Source organism: Mixophyes fleayi, chromosome 3 (assembly GCF_038048845.1).
Source record: "Mixophyes fleayi isolate aMixFle1 chromosome 3, aMixFle1.hap1, whole genome shotgun sequence".
Taxonomy (NCBI): domain Eukaryota; kingdom Metazoa; phylum Chordata; class Amphibia; order Anura; family Limnodynastidae; genus Mixophyes; species Mixophyes fleayi.
The window spans coordinates 197121381-197141073 of NC_134404.1; the positions used below are offsets into that span (position 1 = coordinate 197121381).

Here is a 19693-nt window from a genome sequence, read left to right on the forward strand (position 1 = left end):
GGAGTTCCAGCGCGTCACAACCTCTTGTAGGCAGTGGCAGAATGCCGAAAGTGTCCCGCAATTTTGCAGGCCACCGCAAGCATATCCTGCACACCCCTGTCACTTTTCAGATAATGCTGCACCACCAAATTTATTGTGTGGGCAAAACATTGCACGTGCTGGAAATTGCCCATATGTAATGCCCGCAAAATGTTACTGGCGTTGTCCGACACCACAAATCACCAGGAGAGTGTAAGTGGGGTAAGTCACTGCGAGATTATTTCCCTCAGTTTCTCTAAGAGGTTGTCAGCGTTGTGCCTCTTACTGAAACCGGTGATACACGTTGCCTGCCTTGGAACGAGCAGGCGTTTCAGAGATGCTGTTACTGCAGTCATATAATCCTTAGTTTGCCCTGAACCACTTGTCCACATGTCCGTGGTTAAGTGGACAGTGGGTACAACCACATTTTTCAGAGCACTGAGGACACTTTTTCGTACTTCTCTGTACATCCCGGGTATCGCCTGCCTAGTGAAGTGGAATCTAGACGGGATTTGGTACCGGAGACACAATACCTCCATCAACCATCTAAATCCCACTCCACTGATGGCGGACACCGGACGCACGTCTAACACCAACATAGCTGTCAAGGCCGCAGTTATCCGCTTTGCCATAGGATGACTGCTGTCGTACTTCGTGGTCATGGCAAACGACTGTTGTACGGTCAATTGCTTTGTGAAAGACGTAGCGGTCTTACGACTTCCCCTCTGGGAAGATGACCGACTCCAAGCAGCAACAGCAGCAGCGGCAGTAGTAGGCGTAGCGCTACAGGATCCTCCGGAAGAATCCCGGATTGAAGAGGACTCAGTCATGCCGGTGATATGGCCTGCAGGACTATCTCCGATCCAGATTGAGGAGGAAATTGACGAGGAGGGTGTTGCTGGTGTGGATACAACGGGACCAAGGGATTTAGGTGTCCCTGGACTGCTGAAGGTCCTAGCCACAGTTCCTGAACTAAACACTGAATTATGAAGGGTCTTCAGGTGACGTAGAAGGGAGGATGTCCCTAGGTGGCCAAGATCCTTAACCCTGCTTATTGCAGCTTTACATAAGCTACATATGGCAATACAATTGTTGTCCGGATTGGGATAGAAATAATTCCAGACCGAAGAGGTGGATTTTTTGGTCTTCTGCTCAGGCATGGACTCGCCTTGGGGATTTGTGATGCCATCTCTTTAGAAGGCAGACTTGTTTGCTGTGTTGTTGATGACAGCTTAACTGTCTTAAATTTTTTAGAGGGGGGGGAAGAGGAGGAGGGCTTAGATCCTTGGGTGAAGCTGTACCACTAGTCATGAACACGGGCCAGGGCCTAAGCCGTTCCTTGCCACTCTGTGTCGTAAATGGCATATTGGCAAGTTTACGTTTCTCCTCAGATGATTTTAATTTCTTTTTTTTGATCATTTTAGTGAACTTTGGCTTTTTGGATTTTACATGCCCTCTACTATGAAATTGGGCATCGGCCTTGGCAGACGACGTTGATGGCATTTCATCGTGTATGTCGTGTATGTCATGACTAGTGGCAGCAGTTTCAGCATTAGGAGGAAGTGGTTTTTGATCTATCCCTACTTTATCCTCCAAATTTTTGTTCTCTATTATATGCAGCACAAGAGAGCGTACCCCTAAACCACACACACTAGGCAAAGTCTTTAAAAATTATATGCAGCACAGGAGAGTACCACTGGACTGGAGTTATACAGCAGTACCAATGGACTTATACTGCAGGATCAGTGAACGTAGTTATTATATTGCAGTACCAATGGACTTATACTGCAGGATCAGTGAACGTAGTTATTATATTGCAGTACCAATGGACTTATACTGCAGGATCAGTGAACGTAGTTATTATATTGCAGTACCAATGGACTTATACTGCAAGATCTGTGAACGTAGTTATTATATTGCAGTACCAATGGACTTCTACTGCAGGATCAGTGAACGTAGTTATTATATTGCAGTACCAATAGACTTATACTGCAGGATCAGTGAACATAGTTATTATATTGCAGTACCAATGAACTTCTATAGCAGTACCACTGTACTGGACACAGGACAGCACCACTGGAATAATGGCAGCACCACCACTGGAATGAGCAGGACAGAGCACAGGACAGCACCACTGGACTGAGCAGGACAAAGCACAGGACACCACCACTGGACTGAGTAGGACAGAGTACAGGACAGCACCACTGGACTGAGCAGGACAGAGCACAGGACACCACCACTGGACTGAGCAGGACAGAACCACCGGAATGACCAGGACAGAGGACACCTAACCTAACACACCCTCCCTCTTCCCTGATCAATGCCCGAGTGAAGATGGCGGCGGCAAGCGGGGAATATAAAGAATCTGAATTTCGCGAGTTCCGACGGCGGGATTATGACGAAACGCCTCGTTTTTAGTTTGGAGTCCGCCGGGAATACCCGAACAGTGCTCGGATCGGGGCTGTTCGTATTTAGCAAATCCGAGCCCGCTCATCCTTAGTACAAACTTGCTTTGCAATACCTAAGCTGCCCACCCTCCAGTGTGTACTCATAAAGAGTATTCAGCACAGCCGGGAACCTTGTCAGTGATCGATGTAGGGGGTTACTTCCTAAAAATCTGGAAAAGGTGATGTTCATCAAAATGAACTACATCTTCCACGAGGAAGGCCTTTACCGGCAAATACATCCAAGTACTGACACTTCTCTAATAGCGCATTCCAGCGTAGATGAATTAATAGTCTGTGATGATGATGTACACACTGATGAGGGTGAGGATGATGCTGAAGATGATGACGACATCATCTTGACAGTGTAGAATTCACTTCACAGCACTGTTGGTCTAACATGCATTTAGGCCATTGATAGCTAGTTTAGGGAGGGCCTAGCAGGGATTAAACTGTATTTTTCTGAATTTGCACTAATAAGTGTAGGGTGTAATATACACCCTTATAGAAGAGCTGCTTTGGTCATTTTTATTTATCTACAAGTCTTTGTGCAGGCTTTTTTTTCTTAATTTTCCCTAATAAGTTTAGGGTGTAATATACACCCAAAGAGAAAAGGTGCTTTTGAGTAATAGCGTCCTTAAAGCAGTTCATTGGGGCTGATTCTAAGCTTACTGATGAACTGGCTTTTTACTATGAATTTCAATAGCTCTTTTTAGTGCTTTGTCTGGCACCCTGGATTGGTGTGTGTCTGATAAAAGCACGCATCCCGGGGGGGTCATCACTCGTTGCTATGTATTAGCTGTAGAATTACCTCACTTATCCAAGAAACAAGTGAAGCGCTCGTTGCAATGTTTCCTAGATGTGCTAGGAACTGCCGTGTGTTTGAGTCATTGCTCTGTTGCTTACCATCCAGCCAAATTGCTGCAGTATTTGGCTGAAAGTGTATGAAAAGCATATTGTGACCTGTGAGATGGTAAAAAATTGAATGGAAATCACTGGAATTTAGTGTTAGTTTGGTTAATAATAATGTAGGTAGAAAATAATACCTAAATTATGTTATTTTAGCCCAAAAAAATTAATTTTGTAAAAAATGGCTAAACAAAACCAAAACCAAAACACGCAAGGGCGGTTTTGGCAAAACCAAAACCAAAACCCGAAGGTAATCCAGATCCAAAACCAAAACACAGGGGTCAGTCAGCATCTCTAGTTTAAACAAAAAAAGCAATGGACATAAAAGAAAATTGCAGCATAAAGATCACCCTAAGTGTACAATTTTGTTAATTAACGAAGTAAATAAATTATATTTACTGTATGTTACATGTATCCAGCAAGAATTACAGACAAAATGAAAACATTTAATATAATATGTAAAATTATTGGGAAGAAGCAGTATGTTTTTTGTTTTCCTTTTAAAATATTTGTTTCCACTATTTGAAATAATTTCTGACTGCCCTTTTGGCAAACCCAGCAAAATCGCGTGTGTTTTGAAACAGTGTACCCAAATAAAAAAAGTATGCATAAATGTAGAATAGCACATTAGATAAATACTTTTTATATTTATATAATAGTTTTATTTAATAAATACTTTTTAATTTTAAGTGGAGTTCTCCTTTAATATATTTGTGTGAATTATGTATGTACAAGTTAACCCGTCCATGATACTCATGCATTCTAGTCAAATCAAGCTACTTAAGGTGTAAAAAAGGTTCTTGTCATGCATTTGGGCCATAGCCCAGGCCTCCTCAGGGGAAGAGCGTTACTTCCCGACGTAAGCGCCCTTTTTTAACGTGGTTTTGTCCACATGTCACCACCTCATCATTCTTCTCCATCACCTCATCCTTCATTTTCATCGCCACATCTATCCAGATGTCTATCCAGACACAGGGATCTCTCTCAGCGGTCCTGAGTATCACACTCCTCTCACTCTGTCACCCCCGGCAACCACCAACCACTCCCCACTGTCACCCCCGGCAACCACCAACCACTCCCAACTGTCACTTCTCCTTCAAGAAATATATATATATATTTTTTTAAATCTTTATAAACACTTTTAACAATTAACAAATTAAATTAACAAATTAAAAACATCTTAGTATACCAAATTTCAGCCCTTTCTGAATTTTTTTTTCCACACACACTAAAAATTTAGTAGGTCAGTGTATAACTCCGCCCAGCAGGTGGCGCTGCAGCTTGGTTTTAATTTTTTCCACACACACAGACAGACTAACACACGCCACTAGACATTTATATTATAGATATTATTGCTGTATATCAGGGGCGCACTTAGGGGGCAGGGTTTCTTGTTCTCTCGAAACCACTCCACACACACAAATTGAAATAACCACATTTCTGTGATATAGGAAGCGGGAAAAAGTTCTGGGAATCTCCCGCCAAGTGTCTGCATAAAAAACTTTGCAGTGTAAGTGGTATAATTACTAAGCGGCGGTTCCGACAAACCACTGATTCTCTGCGATTTGCCGTAATTTTCTTACAATGGTAATTTTATTAAAGACAAACCCAATGAGCTTTGTCTTTAATAGAATTGGCATTTTAATTATTTTTTTTTTACAAATTGTCGGAACTACCGATTAGTACATATACCCCTAAGACTCATTTTTATCGGGATCTTGCGATTGTTTTAATGAACTATGGCTTAAACAAAATGGATGACGGTATTGTTCTTACATATTTTTGGGCTCTAGAGTATTTTTCCTATATTTTGGCTCTAGTATTTTTCTGTGACTTTTAGAAAAAGGAAAATGCATTAAAAGTAAGTTACTGATGTTCCTCTGCAGTTTCTTGCCTACTGAGAGCATTGTCACTGGGTCAATAACTGTAACACTAATTGTAATTTTTTTTATTTTAACTGGATGTTCGTTTCAAAAAACATGTTAATGGTACCCCCGACAGCTTTCTGCTTTTAGCAAGAAATACTTGTCATACACAGCAGAACAACATTTAAGATGAGTTTTACTTCACATACAGAGTAAAATGGGAAAACATGCCTTGTCATTTAAACATTGTTAAGAACATAACACTACACTATATTCCTCATATATAATTTACATAACACAGTAAGTCTTAGCATTCCAGATTGGGAAATTAGGACATTTAGGCCATGCCTATGAAACGTCCATGCTTTGCCCATATCTGCCCAATCCATCATCATCATCATCATCATTTATTTATATAGCGCCACTAATTCCGCAGCGCTGTGCAGAGAACTCACTCACATCAGTCCCTGCCCCATTGGAGTTTACAGTCTAAATTCCCTAATACAGACACACACAGACAGAGAGGGAGAGATTAGTGTAAATTTTGATAGCAGCCAATTAACCTACCAGTATGTTTTTGGAGTGTGGGAGGAAACCGGAGCACCTGGAGGAAACCCACGCAAACATAGGGAGAACATACAAACTCCACACAGATAAGGCCATGGTTGGGAATCGAACTCATGACCCCAGTGCTGTCAGGCACAAGTGCTAACCACTAGGCCACTGTGCTGCCCAAATTCATGCCTCAAGATATTAATACCTATAAATATCTGGAAACCACGGTCCATTTAGCCATAGAAATCGGGATTATCGCAAATAAATTAATATGTTTGGGGGATATGCAGTAATGAAATTGTGGATATCAAAGAGATCTGCATCTTTTGTCTAAGCTACATGCTAGATAAGGTATTTTTAAAGCTCGAGTCTTACACTGATTTGTCCAGGATATATCCATGGTTACGTCTTAGACTACAGTGCTTGCTGGAATCTTAGAAACTACATTGTCTTCATTACAGTTTTAATAATTTAAGATTCCACCATAAAAGATGAATTACGAGCTGTGATATTAGCTGGAAGTTTAGATACACATTACCTTTCATTAGCTGGAAGTTTAGATACACATTAACTTTGGACAAACCGCAAAAATACATGCACACATACCTAGCATGGCTTTCCCCTCGTCTTCTAACTCAAAGCGCAGAGTTTGAAGTTCCTGTTCCATTTCCACTCGCAGCATGTCCATGACCTGCTTGTGAGCATCTTTTACAGTCTGGAGTTCCTCTGAGTATTTCTGAAGCAAGCGATCTTCCAGGTCCTGTGAAGCAGAATAAAGATATACAGCAGCATAAAATAACCAGCATGTAGAACTCATTATGAGCTGAAAGATAAATTGCACATAAAAAGAGAAGACAAGAAAATTGGTCAAATTACTTTAAAGAACAGAGTGCTTTACAGCCAGGAGAGCAATCTTCTTGTACATTTGTGCATCCTGTCGGCTGTTTTTTTTTATAAGTGCAATTGTAAACACTTCCAAAAGTAGTTTTTCTTCTAAAACAAAACCATTTTAACAGAACCACAGTGATAGTTATACAAAAAACTATAACTGTATGCTGTCTACATATACAGGGTTTAATGGCCTTTCATGTATTATGTAGTGCAAATTCGCACACCCAGGGCTGCAAGTAGAATTTTTAGTTGTTCAATAACTCTACTTTTAACCAAAATATTAATAAATAGTCTTATTTAAGTTATTAAGGCATGTAAAATAATTGTTAGGTATAATAGCATTTAATATGTCTCAATGAGCAAACGGTAATCATGATACTAAACACATATTTCACATTTATGAAGTGTACAATAGAAGTGGAGTAATATAACATGATTAATAGCAGCCTTTAAAAAATATAACCAAGGACATAATAGTATTGAATGACACTTGCTTTTTGATTTTGATCCTTTGCCTCCTCCATACTTTGAAACGCTATGATGTGGGCTTCTTGCAGTGACTTCTGCCTATGCTGATGCTCCTCCTCCAGCTCCTGGAGCTCTCGGGTGAGACGCTGTCGCTCCTGACCGAACTGTGCCTGCAGCTGCTGCAAAGCACTCTGGGACTGGCACAGCTGCATCTCTAGGTTCTGTTTGAGCAATGAGATCTAACACACAGCAAAAGAAATTCAGACAAAAAAATAGGAATGATGGAATAAATAGAGAAAAATATGCCCTGATTGCAGCTTTACATTTCCATTTAAATGAGCCATACATTTTCTTTTCAAAGCTTGTCTTCTGTCAACAACCAGTGGATTAACTATATTAAATTCCAAAATTATACTTCCAGCGCTGCTATTTTTGCACAAGTTTGTGCTATATGTCATTGATAGTAAACTCAACATTTCAAAGCTGAACCACTTTATTTGGTTTTATCCCCTCTAGCATAAAATCTAATTTAATTCACCCTTTCACATCAAAAAGCTTAACAATCTATTGCAAACCCCCACAAACTTCATAAAAGTGACTCTCACAACTTTTCCAGCAAATGAAATCATATTGTTGTGTGCAGAATTACATGAGAAAATAGTTGCGTCATGCATTTGAGAAAAGTTAGGTAATTACTTTTGACCTAATTGCCAAAGTAGCATTTCTTTCATGTTAGATATTGCACATTATTTTACACTGGATTAGAGCATGATGCTATAAGCCCCCAGTACATTGCAATAGACAACAAAACAGAACTAAAATAACTAAAGCCAGAATTACAGGGAAGCTTATTTACTAAGAATTCACAAAGAAGCAAATCTGGACTAAAACAATAGCAACCAATTAGATATTTGCTTTCACTGTCTAACTTGCATTAAATGCATAAAAGTACACGCTGATTGGTTGCTATTTTTAATAACTATTCCTCAGAAACTTTTAAAATGTTGCTGTATTTTTTATAACATTTTTGAGGTGCATTTTGCCAGTAAGTTATAATCTTCTAGATTCGTATTAAATATATTACTTACACTGACATATCTTACCTTCATTTTTTGGATAACAGTGCCACTTGATTTAGAAAAAACTATCACAAATAATATTTCAATACCATTATATTCCTGCTTTTATTTTCCAACACTATTTTACAGTTTATATGTCCCTATTTGTTTTTTTCTCTTCTAAAGTAGCATTTAGTGAGACAGAACTGCAGTCTCCTGGAAAATACATGGCAACGTTTCTAGCAGTGTAGTGACTGGTATGAATGAGCATTTGAGGGCAGACTATTTATCAGCCTAGCCTCTACTGGCTGCCAATGGTACAGTATAAATTTGTCACAGAAATCCCATTAAAAGAACTATTTTCCCTAGACAGCATATTTTATTTTTCATTTGTCAAAATGTTTGATAGTCTGCAACTCTCTCCATAACAAGACTTTCAGTTATATTAAAAATGTGGCAGGTCATCAGAAAAGGTCCACTAAATATAGTCTATTTGGTTGTCCTGTTAGTCCGCACATCATTTTAGTTATACACGTCATGACATTTTTTCTGATGAATTCATCTGTTTTGTTGCCTGTTGAATAGATTCAGGGGCAGGCAGGGCTGGGGGAGGGGGGGAGGGCTGACAGAGGGGCCAGTCCCATAGTGGGCTACCTTGGGCTGGATCACTGGGCCACCTGCATTTATTTTTCCTTTAAAATGTTCCTAATAGGCTTCTGAGTCGATTCCCCCCCCCCCCTTCCCAGGCTAAAATTTGCCAGATCTCCCCTGAATGGATAGTAAAATAAGAGAGGAGATATAAGGCCTGATTCATCAAGGAATGTAAATGCCAATACATGCTGTATTTTGCCTTACATTGCACTGCGCATGCCCTCAAATGGACTATAGGCCAGTGAACTCAAGTATATCCAATTCATCTTTAAACCCAAAGGACACTTCCAACAGCCTACGTTCTCATGGGCAGAACAGGGGAGGGAAGGGGCGAATACATATTATATTTTGAAATATTTTTTCATGAATGATTATATTATTAACTTATTATTTTTTTTTCTGTGCAGTCTGCTGGGACTTTATATTTCACATACACTATATGGACAAAAGTATTTGGATGCTTGATCATTACACCAACACAGACTGTAATGACATTTAATTATTCAAATACATATACTTTAATATGGAGCTGGTCCCCCTTTTGCACGGATAAGAGCTTGTACTCTTCTTGGAAGGTTTCCACAAGATATTGGAGTGTTTCTGTGGGAATTTGTGCCCATCATTCTATAGAGCATTTATGAGGTTAGGCACTGATGTTGGAAGAGAAGGCCTGGCTCGCAATCTCCATTCCAGTTCATCCCAAAGGTGTTCGATGGGGTTGAGGTCAGTGCTCTCTCCGGGCCAGTCAAGTTCTTTCACACTGAACTCATCAAACCATGTCTTTGTAATCCTTGCTGTCACACACTGCTCTCCAGGTATCTCCACTCGAGCATCGCCACACCTGCCCTCATCCTAATTCTCCTCATTGTGCTTGCTGTCAGCAGCAGTCTGCACCTGTGCTATACTTCACCTGTGTTACCTGGCCTGTCTAGCCATTGGTCAGAACTCCTTTATAAGGCTCCTCCACTCACCTTTCAGTGCAGGTTCTTCAAGTGTTCTCCTGGCCTGAAGCAGCTTCCTTCTCTCCGTTGTGATCTACCCCTGCTACCTACTCTGCATGCACCGTTGACCTCCGCTGATCCATTCTACCTCCAAGTGGTAATAGCCGTGGTTCACCGTCTGCTGCATATCCTGTATACCGCTGATATTTGCTTACCTGTTCCACTCGTTGTGCTAATCGCTGTGATCAACACCTGCTACTTACTTTGCATGCACCCCTGACCTCCACTGATCCATTCTACCTCCAAGTGGTAATAGCCGTGGTTCACCGTCTGCTGCATATCCTGTATACCGCTGCTCTTTGCTTACCTGTTCCGCTCCTTGTGCTAATCGCTGTGATCAACACCCGCTACTTACTCTGCATGCACCCCTGACCTCCGCTGATCCATTCTACCTCCAAGTGGTAATAGCCGTGGTTCACCGTCTGCTGCATATCTTGTATACCGCTGATCTTTGCTTACCTATTCCGCTCGTTGTGCTAATCGCTGTGATCAACACCCACTACTTACTCTGCATGCACCCCTGACCTCCGCTGATCCATTCTACCTCCAAGTGGTAATAGCCGTGGTTCACCGTCTGCGGGGATCCCTGGTGAATACCTTTCGCTCTGTTAGACTCCGCGTCTCTGGGTGAGTCTAGCAAATACCAGCTGAGACAGCAGGATCTCACTCATCCTTCATGTACAACCATGACACTTGCTTTGTGCACTGGAACACAGTCATTTTGGAATAGAAAAGGGCCCTCCCCAAACTGTTACCACAAAGTTGGAAGCATAACATTGTCCAAAATAACTTGATATGCTGAAGCATTAAAATTGCCCTTCACTGGAGATAAGGGACCTAACCACAAACAGTTTTTGTGCTTACATTAATGCCAGTAGAAGTTTGGATCTCTTTAGCTATGGAATCTGCTTTGGCGACATGTGCCTTAGCAGTCATTGACCCAGCTCTGTGATTTTACGTGGTCTTTCGCTTCATGACTGAGTTGCTGTTGTTCATAAATGCTTCTACTTTCTAATAATATCACTTACAGTTGACCATGGAATATCCAGCAGCGATGAAATTTCACAAACCGTCTTATAGCAAAGATGACATCCTATCACAGTACCACGCTTGAAGTCACTGTTTCAGAACGACCCATTTTGTATCACAAATGTTTGCAAATGGAAACTGCATAGCTAGGTGCTTGATTTTATACACCTTTGGCAACGGATCTGATTGAAACGCCTCAATTCAATAATTAACAGGTGTGGTTAATACTTTTGTCCCTATAGTATATGTATATATATATTTATTTTTATTTATACTTATATTTGTATTATCTAACAAAAGGGGAAGCAATAGCAGTTTCTAAACAGCTGCAATGGGAGGTAACAATTACCTATCAATTTATCTTTATTATATATAGGTTTTATAAAGTTCGTGTATTAGTGCCAGAGAACTTTTCCTTTTTGGAAAGCTTTTCGTAAATTTCACATATGTATTGTTTGAAGCCTGCAGATTGCTATGTTTGTCTCAATTCGGCAAGTGTCATATAAGCAGAGCATACCGACACCCGTATTCAAACAAAGACAATTCTTCAGATCCGCTTGTAGTTGCATACGGGTGCACGTATGCTGAACTTAAGTCTTTTTCTAAAAAGACGGACAAAAAGTTTGTTTTGCGTACCTTAATGAATCAGGCCCATAGTAATTACTGAATTTCCTCGATCCCTAGCTCAAATCACAGTTATAAATGTTATTCTCAGAATGACTTTATATCATTCATCTAGCTATTTGTTTTTAAATATGTAATTACATCAGAAAGACCATCCCTACTTTAAAATAATATTCCCTCATATACCCTTTTGTACTTGTCACTCCCCTGCCCCTCATCATTGCTTAGACCCAATAATATTACAAAACTGCTCATATGTCAAACTGCATTTACACAGCAGAAACATGAATGTAGTGAACTTTAGTAAATTTGTCATGCTTCAAAGGGTATTCTTCATGCCTACAATACAATGATGGTTACATATATATTTTATTCTACAGAATAGTTGCTTATGTCAGTACTGGTGTGTTAAATATATTTTTACAGGTTATTGATCATGTTATAGCAGAACCTATTAAGTGCCATCCAAATCATGCTTTCTAGCAGGCTGTGAAAACAGCCAGCCAGCCTTCTGTAACACCACATTCACAAAGCAAATGCTGAATTTACAACTGCCAAAGCAGGATAATGGGAATTTAATGCCTAATGTATGCTGCTGTACAATCAATACATTCTTCTGCTGCTGATCCATTTTCAGGGAGATTGATTTTTAAAAATTCAATGGACACGGATTAAAGACATTGCTGTGCATCTAGCAAGTGAACACGTGTAGCAAAACAGTGAACAGCAGCAGCAAGCAATCTGTAGACGAGCTGCAGTGCAAATGATAATGCAAGCATGCCTCTATGTCAACGCTGTATAGGCAGCTGACTTACATTACTGATGGATTTATGTAATGCTTCACCCAGAGAGTGCCGCTATGAAAAGAAGATCACAAGAATAAAGGGAAACATTCAGAAATCGACAAAGTAAAAGGAAAGACAACAGACATGGACAACATAGAAAATTAATTACAGCTAGGAAACACACGGACGAGTGATGAAACTGGTGCTTATCACTAAAATGCTGTGACACCATTAAGTCAATGGTACATGGCAGTAATTCACCAGACATATAGGGCTGTATTTTGGTGCCACTTAACATTAAATTCTTGTGGCCCGCTTATTATGCTCATTGCTCCGTTTGGATGCCACCTGGCCAGTGTTTTACTGGCCTGCTTATTAAAAATGCGTATCTTTGCCATTGTTATAACAATTACCACTGCTTTTACTAGGGTAGAAACATAACAGAAATAGGATGGCTAGTAATTTTGTCCAGAAAAGGCAGCAACCATAGTTAGGACATAAAACACCATACCAGAGATAGCAGTCTGGTGAGGAGTCCATAAGAGATTTATGGTCATGTCATTTGAATACTGTTTTGAATGTAAACACACTGCTTTGTAACATTGAACAACACTGTGGTTACTTAGAAAATGGTGCACTTTGCACACATGTTCATTTTTTGATCTGCGCTAGACAAGTGAATCTGATCTGTTGCTGTGGAAGACAGAACATTTGTATACATTGTTCTATATTATTAAATAAGCCCGGCAGTGTTATCCAATGATGAAACAATCATTATAAAACATGATCTTTTTCCGTGGAAGAGTAGATGACATTTTCATAATTCCCAGGCTTCCAAGAGCATACTTTTTAACTGCACTTTTCAACTGCTAAGATTTAAAGAGAAATGGTTTGCAATTTTCTGCTTTTTACTTGATACTATCTTCTCATGTTTATTTTATGTCCATTTACAAGTATTTTGTATAAGCACAGTGACATTGTGTCAGGTAAAACTTTTATTCAATCAGTTATGTTTCTCAGTTCTAGAATCTTGCTGGTAATTTCACAATCGACAAGTCATAGTTTTAGTAATGTTTGAAACTTCAAATATCTTTAGATAAATTAGGTATTGTTATTAAAATGGAACATATCACAATACATTATAAGTAAGAGAAAATACATCTGTTCATTAACAGTTATAGCAGTCATCCATTATTTTTATTAATAACCACAGACTGATAAAAAGATAATTTGCAAATTATTGAAAATAATGTTTTGTTGCTTTATGGAGAAAATAAATCACTTACTAATGCAGTTTTGACAACTGTTTGTCCACAAAAAATACACTATTCTGAATGTTCTTTTGTCCCACTGATTCATTTCTTTAGACACTGACAAGCTGTCATGAGCAAGAACTCAGGCTATAGGGTTTAATTATGGAAGTTGTGCTAAAAACAGGTGAGGAGGAATATGCAGCTTTAATCGCTGCTTCTGCCATTTACCTTAATACCTGCAGTCTACTGAATGGTTTGTGCAGCCCAAATGCAGCTGCTGAGAACTGACTGGCAGCATGCCACAATCCAATCATAACTGGTAGTGGAGCTGCTGGTTACTAAGCACAAGCAGTCTAGCTGTGCATCCAGATGATTAGTTATGATGGCTGCAGAGGCATACCATTTGTTTCTACCTAAGATATAGACAAAAGCAGCACTGAAACAAAACAAAATGACAGTTGTTGTCAGTGCTTATGCTTAACACTGCATATCTGATTGTATCTAGCAAATTGAAAACATGCGGTATTAGTTCAAATTTTGATAAAAGTATGTAAGCCTGCATCCCAACGTCAAGGGCACCTCTGCAAACTACCATCAAGTTAACTAAATGAATATAGTGGTTAAAAGCGCACTGAAAAGGTCTGCAGCCAATACCTGTATCTTAAGGGGTTCCACCCAAGTACCCTCAAAACGAATATATACCAAATGTTAAAGGAAATATATGGTCATATGGCACTGTCCTTTGAACATAAATATCTATGCTTAATGGCAACAATTCTTGCGCATATGTTGGAAAATTCTTATCTACACAGTACTTAAATTCATAAACACCCCCATGTGAAACAAAAGTTTCTGGTTGTTTTAGATGACAATCTCACAATTTGTTATGCTTCAGCCGGCACAGTTCACAATCCCTGTAAGTCCGCCGATCTGCTGTTTGAGCACAAAATCATATATCCTCCAAAAAAAGAGAAACAATAATGGTGCAGTATGTTCAGATATTTTGTATATACACCCTGTGTCGAAAAACACCTCCACACTAAAGGTGCTTATTAGGGTGTACCATCTCCAAGATCCTAAAGAAAGAGATACCAAAGTACAGAACAACTCAAATTGAGATAAAAAAATATATATACTAAAAGACGGGGGTCTCCTTCACCTGTTTTTTGGAGCCTCTCTTGTAGATGCACTTACACAAGTTTTAATAAAACAGGACTTTTATCAGTGCAGCTTTCCAAGGTATACTTCTAGGGTCTTTTCCTCAGAAACTCCAAAGTATTCCCATATTTTATTTGCATCAATAACGGAGGGGTGCAAAGAACAGGAAAAACGACATAGTGCTTTATCCTTTAATAAAATATGTGACTTTAAAATACTTTTCCTCCCAATAAATTTCACCATGAAATTCTGTCCACAATATAAAATGTGCAGCACATATAATAGTGAATGGCAAGTACGCCTAGCAGAGTCCTGAGGTTTGACAGCGTGTATCATGCAGAAAAGTGCTGCTCTCCTCTCGCACTTGATGGAACTTATGCAGGCGCTCCAATGTGTAACTTGCTTCATGCCATTCAGTCAACGCGTATTGACCTATCTTAATATGGTCTTTCTCAAGGCTTAACACCTATAAAGTGCTGCTAACAACATTTTTATACTCACACTCACAAATGAAAATCAGGTGTAGTTTACACACGCGCCCATCAATTTCAAAATGAGGCTTGGTTCTCTATACATGCTGCCATTGGCTAGGAATTCTTCAAATGGAAGTGGAAATATAATAGTAATTCCATATATATGGAAAAAGCACTCTTGAAAGCACACGTTTTCCAGGGGCTAGGGGGCAAATTTCTCCGGGCCTCCTACTAGCAGAGGGCCACAAAATTTTCAGATTTTTGTGTTCTGACTTTTTTTTTTTTAATAGTTATCTGTTTGCTAATTTGGCAATTTATAAGTAATGAAAGTTCAAACCTAGCTCCTAAACATGTTAACTGGTTAAATTGGCACAACGTACAGCAGTGCATGCGCTTATTGCCCTCTCTGTGCATGATGCATCTATCAACATCATCTATTTATTTATATAGCGCCACTAATTCCGCAGCGCTGTATCTATCCACACAGATCCATGAGAACGTCAGTTGTCCTTGAGATTTACCAGGGTTAGTGATTCACAACTTTACAAGGGAATAGCTTGTTTATAATTATGGAACTGGACTGGACTGTTTGATGTCCAACGTTTACTCAAGGAATTGTAGAATTGGCATGTTAGTTAAGTTATTGTCATCATTTTTTTTATTATTACAATGCTCATGCTTGTATTGATTCAACAGTGTCAGGCGCCGTCCCTGCACTTTCACTCGTTGCCAGGGACGGACGCCTGATTCTCTGCTTACTTGGCGCATCTCGTTGACTAGCAACGGGACGGATGACGCACTTCCGCATTCGGCCACCGAGTGCATGCACAGGGGCACGCGTCTCTGTTGCTAGGCAATGGGATGCTGTTTATCGGTCAGCTGATCGCTGGCCATCCACTGCCACCAATTGGGTTCTTGCTGGAGCTATTTCAGGAAGACTCAATGTCTATGTCCCTTCTGCTCCAGCGTTTCCCTGTGCTTCCCAGCATCCTGACTGACTTCCTGGTTTGGCTTCCCTGACCTTCCTCGTGGATCATCCCTTGGTGTTACTACTTTCCTGGTTTGACTCTGGATTGTTTGACTACGCTTCTGCCTAATCCCATTGTACCTCGCTACCAGCATGGCCTGACCCCGGATTGCTTGATCACGCTTCTGCCTGCCCCTTTTGTACCTTGCTACCAGCACGGAATGACTTCGGATTGCTTGACTTCGCTACTTCATCCATTACTTCACTGGTGGCTAACTTGGAGGGCCGTGACCTGCGTGCCTCTACAGTGAACTCCAAACTTCCTTGCGGGGGTCCCTGGCGAAGACCAGGGGCACGTTTAGACTATGTGCCTCCCTGTTAGCAGCGCAAATACCAGTAAGTAGGCCTCAGTTATCTGATATCGTGATAAACAGGTTTTGTTTTTACTAATACATTTTAAAATATCACTTTTTTTTACGTGAACAACTGATCGCTTTTAAAGATAAATAGCATAAATTAGGTAACAGGGCCGTAGCTAGGGCGGTGCCGCCGATGCCCTAACGCAGGGTGCTGGAAGTCCTGGGGGTGGAACTGGCTACCGCCTCAATGTTCATCTGACGGGCGCTCAATGCAATGAATGTTTTTATAAGCAGTGCGCCCAGCTGAATCTCTGCAGTCTCCATCCAGGTCCCGCAGGTCTTTCAGAACAGAATAGAGTAGAGGGAGGAAGAGTGACATCTGGGCACGGGCACATGGCTACACGGACTGTGCAGCAGCTTCCAGACTCATAGGGAGGAGGAGCAGCTGCAGCCAGGAAGACTCACTGTTTTATGAAATAAGTGTCTGTGTGTGTGATTGTTGGGGTAGAATTTGGGTAAGTGTGTGTGTAATTGCTGGGTTAGAATTAGGATAAGAGTGAGTAAGTGTGGGTATTTGTGGGGGGAGGGGGGGCAATTGAGATTCTGGGATAATTAGGGTAATGGGAGAAATGATGAGTGCTGAAAAAGGTCAAGGCCATGAGGGGAGTGGTTTGAGGTATGAGTGGAACAGTATGAGCATTGAGGGGAGCAGTGTTAGGCGTAATGGGGTAGTGTGAGCTGTGGGGGAAGCAAGTCAGTTGTGGGGTGAGCAGTGAAGAGTGATGGGGCAGTGTGAGCTGTGGGGGGAGGGAGCAAGCATGACATAAAGCCTTAAACCACCCCCTATGCGTATTTTTTTTAACAATTGATATTTCAGAATATTACGAGAAACCGTGCGATGTTGTTGAGGAAATTTTGAAAGTAGGGCATCTAAAAGGCGACAGCAGCAATCAATGGAAGCCGAATCTTAAAAGTTAAGGTCAATAATTTCACTTTTTAAATCAGCGGTGCAAGCAACGCTCCTCACCCAAGTGATCCAACAACAAGTGCTTCAGGATTAGGAACTTCAGTTGAAAGTGAAACCAGCCAAAACACCGCAAATTCAATGCCTGAGGCTGAAATTCAACATGCAAACGAAGACATTTGTCGAGAAGCAATACCACCGACACAGAGACAAAGGGTAGGGTACGTCTTTCCGACACTGTAAATGTCAGCACTTAACCTGTCGACAAGAAAATGTCAGCAGGCTAAATGGTGACACTTGGATTAGGGACAAGTGGACAATGTTGTGTCGCCAATCACATTGCCGACATTAAAAGACCAATGCCGTTGTGTCCGGTTATTCTGATTGTACACTGATTGCCCTAACCTCTGGCTTGTTATTTGGTTACTCTTGCTCACTGCCAGCCCTGACCCTTTGTCTATTTTTTAACAACTCTATCTGCTACAGACCCCTGATCTCGGTCTGCTTCTGACTATCTGCTACCATCCTATCTGCCACCTCTTATTTCCTCGCTGCGGTATTGCTCATAAACTTACACTATGACAAGTGACAAACTATTTTTCCTAAAGCAAATTTCTAGAAAGCATGCCAAAAGAACTTCTTACAGAAATCCTAGAACTAGGACTTTCTAGGGAGGCTTGGCTAACCTGTGGCACTCCAGGTGTTGTGAACTACTAGTCCCAGGATGCTTTGCCAATATATATCAGCTTATTGCTGGAAGGCTATGCTGGGACTTGTATTTTCACAACACCTGGAGTGCCACAGGTTAGCCAAACCTGTTCTAGGGTATTTCCCAATATCTCAATTGCTTTGCGCATTTTCCTCAGTTTGCCAGCATCTATTGCTTCTGGTGAACGAACATTCAGTGTGCTGAACAACGTAAAAAACATAATCGCTCAACTTTGGGGCTAGAGCGATTGAATGGGTTGGCCATGCTCAATATTAACTGTGAAAGTAGGATTTTCCAAATTGATTGCTGTATGTGCAGAAAAAAAGCTAGAAAAGCACTTCTAATTTAAAATATCCAATAATTCAGTACATCAATATATATATATATATATATATATATATATATATATACACACAATATTTTATTTGTAAATTGTAATAAAGATAAGCAATAAAATAGATTTAAGATACATTTTAATTGCATTTTTAATGGGTTTTTTTTATAAAAAGGGGGTGGGGGGCCTCATAATTTGGGTTTCCCCGAGCCTCTATGAACTTCTTAAAGGGCCGGTTTATATGTAATATATAAACGATAAAGAACATTATATAATTACAAGAAATTAGAAGTCATCAAGAAATTCTGTCACCATATTTACCATGTATTATACAGGTACAAAGTAGAACATTGGCTGTAACATTAGCTGGATCCCAACATACCATAGTTTTATTGGCTAGTCTGTTCCTTTCGCTCAACAGCTACTGAATTGGGCTAACAGCTGTCTTGGAGTATAAAACCTGTAGAAGTGCTGGCAGTCTTATTCTCACATGTCTGTGCAACTGAAAATGGGCTGGAGATGCTCCACTATATTTAATTCTGTGTTTCTCCAGACAGGCATGTTTCCTATCAGTCTGGGCTTTCTTTAGCATGAGCTTAACAGTCTCTACCCTCTCTCTGCCACCCCTAAACCTTAAGATAATGGGGGCTTGATGTGGTATAGCACATTCCTTAGAAAAAACTTGAAATTATTTAGAACTAAATTGTGGAACATTGAATCAAATAAGAAATTCTGGAATTTCATACCTGTGAAAATTGTGACTTGAGGTGAGTAATTATTGTACCACTGGCATTTTGGCTTTCAATTCCACTTGCAAAATAAATTAAAAAAAAATTGCAGTGATTCTGCTTTGGAAAAATGCTTTATTTAAATTAAAAAAAATATTTTTCTTTCAATATTCCTGCTATCACTATCCTGATACAGCGGTAGCAAAAGGAAGACTGCAGCGGTACATGGAACCTGTAATGGTTACTGTAAATAGACTGTACAGCTAGTGTTCTAGGAATGATCCTGAGTAACTGGTGGCTGTGCGAGGGGTAAAGGTGTCTGTAATGCACCAACAAAGAGATGTTTCCCGGACAGTGGCAACTGGAGTCAAGATGATATTAGTTGTGACAGTCCATAGTGTAGGTATTGTTAGGAAATCGGCACCAAAACCAAGATCACTGTCTTCAATG

The 19693-nt window shown here is 40.3% G+C and overlaps 1 protein-coding gene across 6 annotated transcripts in view; it reads right to left on the reverse strand.

Moving 5' to 3' along the window:
• The window catches only part of FAM184A (family with sequence similarity 184 member A), a 253280-nt gene that overhangs the window by 32699 nt on the left and 200888 nt on the right, over positions 1 to 19693 (reverse strand). For 4 of the 6 annotated variants that reach the window (XM_075202995.1, XM_075202993.1, XM_075202989.1 and 1 more), the window contains 3 exons: positions 12329 to 12370; positions 7177 to 7389; positions 6398 to 6551 (listed from right to left, as the gene is read on the reverse strand). In XM_075202995.1, the coding sequence (XP_075059096.1) occupies positions 6398 to 6551; positions 7177 to 7389; positions 12329 to 12370 (409 nt within the window). The remainder of the gene's footprint in view (positions 1 to 6397; positions 6552 to 7176; positions 7390 to 12328; positions 12371 to 19693) is intronic. The other 2 variants (XM_075202994.1, XM_075202992.1) reach the window with 1 other exon arrangement.